The sequence below is a fragment of the Polypterus senegalus genome, chromosome 2 (genome assembly GCF_016835505.1).
Source record: "Polypterus senegalus isolate Bchr_013 chromosome 2, ASM1683550v1, whole genome shotgun sequence".
Classification (NCBI taxonomy): Eukaryota; Metazoa; Chordata; class Cladistia; order Polypteriformes; family Polypteridae; genus Polypterus; species Polypterus senegalus.
In genome coordinates, this window is record NC_053155.1 from 176,359,211 (window position 1) to 176,368,774 (window position 9,564).

Genomic DNA, 9,564 nt, shown 5'->3' on the forward strand with positions numbered 1-9,564 from the left:
AATTTCATACACCATAAGACTGGAAGCTAATAGAAATGATGTATCCTCCATATATAAATAATGAAACATTTCCATCACACAGAAAATAGAATTAGCCTCAGAAAAAAAGTAATAGTTAAAAAATTGTTTCTTACCTGTTGACTGGTTGTTAATTGCGAGCCATGATATTGCTATCAAACCCCCGCAAATAATTAATAAAACAATAAAAAGAATTGACAAGAAAATTTCACCAAAGGAAAATTTGTTCTTTACTGTAAATGTTCTCATTTTATATCTAAAAAGGTTGACTTAAAGAAATGTTCTCTTAGACAACAAATGAATAATTCTTGCACAGCGAAAAGGAAAGGCATTTATACTGCACAGTGCTCGATAAGGACACAACAGCCAGAGACACGTAATCAAAATAGTAGGCCCCATTCATGTCACACAATGATATGGCAAGATTATTTAATGGTGGAGCAGTGAATTGCATGTCCATAAAAGAAACCCTGAGCTAGAATGTTTACTCATTACACAATGATCATTTAGACAGTGATAAGAAGATACCTTCTTATCTTTATTCCCTTTTACATATTTGTATAAGGAATAATAAGCAAATATATTGCTTGTTTCTATATTTATATGAGGTATATCTTATGTTGTTTGCTTGATACAGTAAAGGAAAAACAACAACACAAAACATAACATGTGAGGTTAGTACCCAGCTGGTAGGAGGCTGCCAGAGCAAGGGTTCCAGGATGGCACCGGGCAGAATAAAATCCCACAGACTGTGCACAAGAAGAAGAGAGAGAGTCACTGGCATCCGGAGAGCTCCTGTAAATACCAGTGCAAAAACCTTTTTATAATACACTTATTATTTCTGACTAATTGTGATATGTATTGTTCACTTGCTGGGGCAGTTTTATTCTAACAGGTAGAAGGTTAACTAGGGTACTGGCACAACCTCATTTATTTAAATTGTTCACAAGTATATCTTCTTTGTTATTTAAGAGTGGGATAACTTTATGTGCCCCTTAGTCAAGATAATGGAAGGATCAAGAGTAAGTGGGTGACATACATTTTAGCCCTATGGCATCATACCCCCAACCCAGCTGATATTTTTATAAGGGCAATGCCATGTATAGCCCCTTTTTTTTCTTTTCTTTACCTCTGTTTTATCGTTGTTGTCATTTATCTACTTGCCTGTAAAAAATACTGCTAATTCTTTAACTTTTGTAATATAAAATATTATTCTCAGATTTGTTTAATCCAGTTATGTATATCCAGGCAGCATCAGGTGCAAAGTAATATCCATCCATGGACATGCTGCCAGTCCATTGCCTAGAACACCACCTGGTCACAATTTTGTTATTCTCCATTAACTACCATTCTAGTCAACAACTGATATAGATATGGGTTTTCTAAATCCACTTTTATCCAGAGTAGGGTGACAGGGAAGCTGGAGCTCATCCCAACAAAGATCTGGTACAAGGTAAGACAAATCCCTGGACAGGACACCATTCCATTGCAAGGTGAACACACTATGGACCAATTTAGCATTGTCAGTCCACCTGCCCTGCATGTCTCTGGACTGTCGGGGGGACATCAGAGCACCTGGTGGAAACCCAAGCAGAAAGCTCCAGGCAGGGAGGACCCATGTCATGGGTTCTGCTCTGATAAACAAACTTGCATTTACATTGTGTGAATGGACAGAATCTAAGTGTCAGTGTAGTATTAGGCATGTGGTGTAAAGCGTACTGTAGAGCCTTCAGGTCTTCACTATAAAATGTTCAAGAAAACAGAAGATATTTAATGTGTAGAGACTAAAAAAACAGCTTTAAATGGTTAGAGCAGACTTAATATTTGCCAGGCAAACTTTGCTTTTGTAATATAACTGCTTGCCAATGGCTTAAAGGTTGGAAGTGAAATCTAGGCAGGAATATGTAACCTAAAAATAATATGCTATAGACATTTATTGAGCGATTTTTTGGAATACTACAAATGCAAGCCTAAGTGTTACTAAAGAGATACCACTTTGAGACAAAGATGCATGTTGGTTAAAAAAATATCCTAGACATTATTTTTTTAAAGCAAACCTTCAGAAACAAAAAGGTGCAAGAACTTTATCTTGCTGCTTGACTGTTATTGAAGACACCAGGACACTGTTAACCATACATTTTGTAAACCGGTCATATTTTAGTTAGAAGTAATTTAGTATATATTAGCATGGCATTGTTTATATTTCACTACTAAATGTATAGAAATTTACTTAAGAATTTGTGCATCTGTAGTGATTTTGGTGAAGGGTGCTGCCTTTATTCTAAGCAGTGGTATGTGGATGTGTGTGCTGTAAGTGTGTGGATTAGTTGTTACAATACTGGGCAATGCCCATCAAGAGCAGCTTACTGTGTCAAATAAACATTATTTACTATAAATTACATTGTCCATTGATTTACGGAATACCTACAAGTATTTATGTGCATTGAGAATTTTTTTTACCCATTGGTTGTTTGCTGTTATTTAGTCATGGCAAACAGCTATAAATCACAGTTTGTTGTATACTACTTCACTAAAACCCAACAGAGCAAGTTAAAATATGCTAGCCTTTATTTGCCAGTAAAAGATTACAGAGTTAATTGCAAAATATTCTGAATCTGCGGTTTTCAAAAGTTTTTGTACAAAAAATGAAGATACTGTAGTAGATAGAGCGTAACCATCATAACATCTTTCCACTTCCCCTTGCTGAAACTTTGTATAATAATATTACTTTCATACTGATAAGCAGATCCCATATTACAAAATCATCAGCATTAAACGAATACATTAAAATGCATCAATCAATCCACCAGTAGCAAGCAAATTCTCCTAGTTTATGTGTACACTCTTGAAACGCAACTGAAAGCTGTTACAATGAGATGAAGCAAAACTAATGGGGATCATTTCTATTTATATGGCATGTTGAGATTGCTCTGAACTTAGTAAATATCACATCCTTTAGTCCATCTTCTCATGTTTCTTCCATCACAGTATTTCTCCCAAGTAGACCTACAGAAGGAGACAAGAATTTGAAACATTACAGGGACATACTATTTCTCAGATCTGTAATGTTTGTATTGTTATATCATGTTTCCAAGAAATATCAACTGGTGCTCTGCCCATGGTTAGTTCCTGCCTTCTTCTTCTTCAGTCCCATTGACCTTGGACTAGATTAAGCATCTACAATAACGAATGGAGTGGTGTATAGATGGAAAATATGAAACCGTTAACTTCAAAGATAGTTTAACAGATAATGACTTAACCTCACAACTTTTCGTTCACTTAAATAACTTCGAGGCATTCTGAGTTTTCATGCTTTTTATTTGGATTATTCCAGAATTCAATCAACAGCCCAAGAAGGCAGTGTCAGCTTGGCTGTCAATGGTAAACTGGCATGAAGTAAATATGTATGTCCTTCAATGGACTTGCATATTGGGGCCTTCCTTATACATGTTACTACTATAATTCACACCACTGAAAAACTGCATCTTATATGCTTTAATTTTTTATTAATAAATTGTACATACCATGATTTGAGTCCTTCTAGCTTTACAATGATCTTGGCACAGTCTACTGAAGCTTTTAGATCATCACCCAAGAGGTCTGAAAAAAAGTGTTTGTTTGGAGTTTTAAATAATATTTGTAAAAGCAGTTCTACCCTGGAGACAAAGATAGATAGATAGATAGATAGATAGATAGATAGATAGATAGATAGATAGATAGATAGATAGATAGATAGATAGATAGATAGATAGATAAATCTTTATATCTATCTATCTATCTATCTATCTATCTATCTATCTATCTATCTATCTATCTATCTATCAGGGTAAATAACTGTGCTGCAGTCCCTTTAAGAGAAGAATAACCTGTATAAAATGATTTTAAAATGCCACACAGCAGTTCAAATAACTTTGTGAGAAATGAGCACATTACAAGCACAATTACAATGATCTAAACAATTAAACAATAAGCACACAATGCACCAAATAAGAAAAATGCTACATTTCATTTTATTTTACATAACCTGCAAATAAAATTTCAATTGTAGAATAGTCATAGATAACAGGTATCATGTGTTGGAGTTTATGAATTGAAGTAACCCCTGTGGCCTCTGTATTGGCTCAGTCGCATGCAATTCATTGAAGTTTCCATCATAAACTGCTTCCTTTCCTATTTTGTCACTTCCCTCTCTGTGTGTTGCATGCAGTATACTTTTCCCTAACTTCTTCATATTCTAGTGATAAACATTTTTTTTTGTAGATTTCGGTGTATCTGACAGTTTGCATTCCCTTTCTTTCAGCATATATTCCCTTCTGTCATTCACCCATTCTTGTAGGAAAATCCAGTATTAATACCTGCAGAGCTTCTACAATGCAGTATGTTAGGGTAAAAAAAAATGAAGATGTTTAGTTATGCAAATTTATTTCAGGCAACAAAGTTCATTAAACAGTTAATTTATCCAGAGATATAGTGCAGTAGTCAATGTAAAATGACAAACAGCTGTTCATGTTTGGCTTGGGAATGGAAGTGCACCATATAAAAATAAACAGAATTGACCTGCATTTTATTCTTACCTCCACACTTGATTTTGCAGAGATTTTTGCCAGTAGGAAGACCATCATCACACCACTTGTAGCTGTTGATCTGAAAGATGCCATAGTCTTTTCCTATATTGTCACTGGTTCTCACTTTATGTGTTTTGAAATGGCTTTCCCAGAATGCCATGCATATATCTAAGAGCAATAAAGGGGAAAAAAATTAAGAACTCTGTAAACTACATTGCAATCATGTCTGCACAAAAATGTTGTGTGGCCTGAAAAGGGGACAGAAAGTAATAGAATTTTACATTACATTAATGTATTTTTACTCATGACTTTTCACTGTTACGCTAACAAGAAAGCATCAGTGTGTGTGTCTATGATTCTTAGGTGGTGCGTGTTTGTTTGTAAGTCTGAAGAACATTACCACAAAACAATTTAGGCTGATAATTTGTTGCTAAAAGAATGAATGAATGTGTGTTCGTAGTAGTACAGTAACAATATATAATTAATATAATTTTCTCATAATGTAATATTACATATAGGGGTGGCACGTTAATGCAATAGTAGCTCTGCTGCCTCGCAGTAAGGAGACCTGGGTTCACTTCCCGGGTTCTCCCTGCGTGGAGTTTGCGTGTTCTCCATGTGTCTGCGTGAGTTTCCTCCGGGTGCTCTGGTTTAATCCAAAGACATGCAGGTTAGGTGCATTGGCAATCCTAAATTGTCCCTAGTGTGTGCTTGATGTGTGTGTGTGTGTGTGTGTGTGTGTGCCCTGTGGTCGGCTAGGGCTCTGCCCAGAATTTGTTCCTGCCTTGCTCCCTTTGTTGGCTGGGATTGGCTCCAGCAGACCCCCGTGACCCTGTGTTAGGATATAGCAGGTTGGATATTGACTGACTGACTTTCTCATAATGTAATACCATACATAATAATATTTTTTTCATTTTATTGTTTCTTTTCCATGCTCAAGGTGGTTTATACCACAACCATCACTAAGACAATCAGAAATGAAAATGAATGTATAGCTGTTTGTACTAATTTCTGTAGAGGTTAATCATATTTTAAATGTTACAAAAATATAAATCATTGTTTACTCTTAAAGACACCACGTAATAAAATAAAATGGCAGAAGATAAACTAAATCTTAAACCTACTTTTTATATTCCCAGCAAAAATTATAAAAGCAACTATTAAATTTTACCCTTCACTTTCCTGCTACACTTCCATCCATCCATTTTCCAGCCCGCTGAATCCGAACACAGGGTCTCGGGGGTCTGCTGGAGCCAATCCCAGCCAACACAGGGCACAAGGCATTAACCAATCCCGAACAGGGTGCCAACCCACCGCAGGACACACACAAACACACCAAGCACACACTTGGGACAATTTAGAATCACCAATGCATAATCTGCACGTCTTTGGACTGTGGGAGGAAACCGAAGCACCCGGAGGAAACCCACGCAGACATGGGGAGAATATGCAAACTCCACGCAGGGAGGACCCTGCTATACTTTGATACCCAAATGAATAATGGTAATAGTAATACATTTTATTTATATTGTGCCTTTGGCATCAGACCCTTTCTGTCTTGACAGGGTTTTTTCCTATTCCCTTTGAGCTTCTCTGAGTTCCATGATGTCTCTATATGCATTGTGTGGTGACACAGCATATACATGCCAAATGGACAAAATGCATTTCTACCTTTCATTTTCAGCATGGAATGCTTTTATCCCTTTTGCAGATGCATTCTTTTGCTGCCTTCCGTTAAATATGTAACAAGGGAATAATGATAGTATCAGCCATTAAGTAGTATTAATTGATTTTGTGAAAAAGGAACTTCTTTGTACACAAAGCTGTTTCAATTACTATTCAGTTATATCTTAAGAAAGGCTGGATTTTCAAATTATAATTAAAAAACAAACACATACATATATATATATACACACATACATATATATATATGTTTTTAATCATTAAGAATTGAACAATTACTAAAATAGGAATAAATATATACATTCAACTTACAGTTTCCTAATCCATACCCTTCATACCCATCCAGTCCATTTTCTTTGAAAATGCGGGCAACTGTGCACCGGCCTAATCTCTTAGCACTGGTCACAGCTATCAGAAGAATGAGGAAAGCAAAGACCTTCATCTTTCAGAAGTGTATTGTGTTCTCTTGTTTCACCTGCTGCCACTCAATATTTATAGATGAAAACATCAGCATGTTTTGCAAAAGTAAACCACTTAACAGACACATTAAAGCCACCCCTTGAAAAAAGGGAAGTTAATAACAGTTTGGTAAGAGTATACTCAAGAGTATAGTCAAATAATGTTTCCACATGTGTTTGAGAAAGATTTCAATGTTGACTTTTATTTCAATAATGTGGTTTTTAAAAGAAGAAGTGATTATTGCATGTTTAGTTATAAAAGCCAATTTAATGTGGTGCATTAAATGCATTCATTACATTAATTTACTTAAAAATAATACACAGCCCACCCTAAAAGTGTCTCCAAGAAATGTTGAAATATACACATGTGTATAAAACACTGGCTCAAAAAAGAAAAATGTCAGTAATGGTAACAATTTACCAGTGCCAGTTTTAATTTATCTAATGAATTTTATTAAAAATACCCATTACAAAGCAATATACTTTAATGATTTTTCTATACATTTATCTGTGTGGATAAACTGCATGCAATGCAATAATATTTAGAAATATATTAATTGTTGCTTCCACTGTAACCACAGGAATATATATATATATATATACTGTATATATATATATATATATATATATATATATATATATATATATATATATATATATATATATATATATATATATATATATATATATATATATATACAGTGGTGAGAAAACTATTTGCCCCTTCCTGATTTCTTATTCTTTTGCATGTTTGTCACACAAAATGTTTCTGATCATCAAACACATTTAACCATTAGTCAAATATACCACAAGTAAACACAAAATGCAGTTTTTAAATGATGGTTTTTATTATTTAGGGAGAAAACAAATCCAAACCTACATGGCCCTGTGTGAAAAAGTAATTGCCCCCTGAACCTAATAACTGGTTGGGCCACCCTTAGCAGCAATAACTGCAATCAAGCGTTTGCAACAACCTGCAATGAGTCTTTTACAGCGCTCTGGAGGAATTTTGGCCCACTCATCTTTGCAGAATTGTTGTAATTCAGCTTTATTTGAGGGTTTTCTAGCATGAACCGCCTTTTTAAGGTCATGCCCTAGCATCTCAATTGGATTCAGGTCAGGACTTTGACTAGGCCACTCCAAAGTCTTCATTTTGTTTTTCTTCAGCCATTCAGAGGTGGATTTGCTGGTGTGTTTTGGGTCATTGTCCTGTTGCAGCACCCAAGATCGCTTCAGCTTGAGTTGACGAACAGATGGCGGACATTCTCCTTCAGGATTTTTTGGTAGACAGTAGAATTCATGGTTCCATCTATCACAGCAAGCCTTCCAGGTCCTGAAGCAGCAAAACAACCCCAGACCATCACACTACCACCACCATATTTTACTGTTGGTATGATGTTCTTTTTCTGAAATGCTGTGTTCCTTTTACGCCAGATGTAACAGGACATTTGCCTTCCAAAAAGTTCAACTTTTGTCTCATCAGTCCACAAGGTATTTTACCAAAAGTCTTGGCAATCATTGAGATGTTTCTTAGCAAAATTGAGACAAGCCCTAATGTTCTTTTTGCTTAACAGTGGTTTGCGTCTTGGAAATCTGCCATGCAGGCCGTTTTTGCCCAGTCTCTTTCTTATGGTGGAGTCGTGAACACTGACCTTAATTGAGGCAAGTGAGGCCTGCAGTTCTTTAGACGTTGTCCTGGGGTCTTTGTGACCTCTCGGATGAGTCGTCTCTGCGCTCTTGGGTTAATTTTGGTCGACCGGCCACTCCTGGGAAGGTTCACCACTGTTCCATGTTTTGCCATTTGTGGATAATGGCTCTCACTGTGGTTTGCTGGAGTCCCAAAGCTTTAGAAATGGCTTTATAACCTTTACCAGACTGATAGATCTCAATTACTTCTGTTCTCATTTGTTCCTGAATTTCTTTGGATCTTGGCATGATGTCTAGCTTTTGAGGTGCTTTTGGTCTACTTCTCTGTGTCAGGCAGCTCCTATTTAAGTGATTCCTTGATTGAAACAGGTGTGGCAGTAATCAGACCTGGGGTGGCTACGGAAATTGAACTCAGGTGTGATACACCACAGTTAGGTTATTTTTAACAAGGGGCAATTACTTTTTCACACAGGGCCATGTAGGTTTGGATTTTTTCTCCCTAAATAATAAAACCATCATTTAAAAACTACATTTTGTGTTTACTTTTGTTATATTTGACTAATGGTTAAATGTGTTTGATGATCAGAAACATTTTGTGTGACAAACATGCAAAAGAATAAGAAATCAGGAGTAGTTTTTCACACCACTGTATATATATATATATATATATATATATATATATATTCATCAATCTATTATCCACTACAAGGAAACATTTTGCATGAAATCTCCAGAGAAAACAAAAAAGAAAGAAGAGAGGGAAAGAAAAAGAAAGAAAATGAGAGTTTCACATTGGCAGTGGGAGAACACTTTTGCACTGCAGTGTAGTGTAAAAATATTTAAAAAGCAGCCTCTTTCATATACAGAATGGTGTCCTGAAAATAACATCCCAGCCAGAGAGACTGTTAGAAGAACCATGGTGCTGGTTCTGTTTACTATCCTACTATAATAAGATTGTAGCGGGTAGCTGTAATTAAGTTTATTTCTGAAGTGTCTCATATCTTCCTTTTGTTTTGTTAACTTGTAACTAATATGAACATTCTACTTTATAATAAAATCCATGCTTGTGCTTCTATTTTTATTTTTGTTCTTGAAAGGAAAACTATTTTAAAATGCGTTTTTTTTCAAATATTCATAAGGTTCTATAGTGGGATCCCATATTCTTGCAAAGCAATTGACAGCCTTACCTAACT

General features: G+C 35.6%; 1 protein-coding gene across 1 annotated transcript; it reads right to left on the bottom strand.

The window, feature by feature from the left end:
* Positions 1-2,563: 2,563 nt before the first annotated feature.
* On the bottom strand, positions 2,564-6,760 carry lyz (lysozyme). Its single transcript, XM_039744962.1, has 4 exons — positions 6,579-6,760; positions 4,593-4,751; positions 3,543-3,618; positions 2,564-3,024 (listed from the first exon to the last, which is right to left on the bottom strand). The coding sequence occupies exons 1-4, from the start codon at positions 6,706-6,708 to the stop codon at positions 2,955-2,957; spliced, it is 435 nt and encodes a 144-aa protein (XP_039600896.1). The 5' UTR covers positions 6,709-6,760; the 3' UTR covers positions 2,564-2,954.
* Between the last annotated feature and the right edge of the window lie 2,804 nt (positions 6,761-9,564).

Excerpts from the sequence above, each read along its gene's own strand:
- lyz (XM_039744962.1), bottom strand. The coding sequence starts at position 6,708 with ATGAAGGTCTTTGCTTTCCTCATTCTTCTGATAGCTGTGACCAGTGCT. Across the intron at positions 4,752-6,578 it reads AGGGTATGGATTAGGAAACT|ATATATGCATGGCATTCTGG; the intron begins GTAAGTTGAATG and ends TATTGCTCTTAG. Across the intron at positions 3,025-3,542 it reads CTAGAAGGACTCAAATCATG|GTCTACTTGGGAGAAATACT; the intron begins GTATGTACAATT and ends CTCCTTCTGTAG.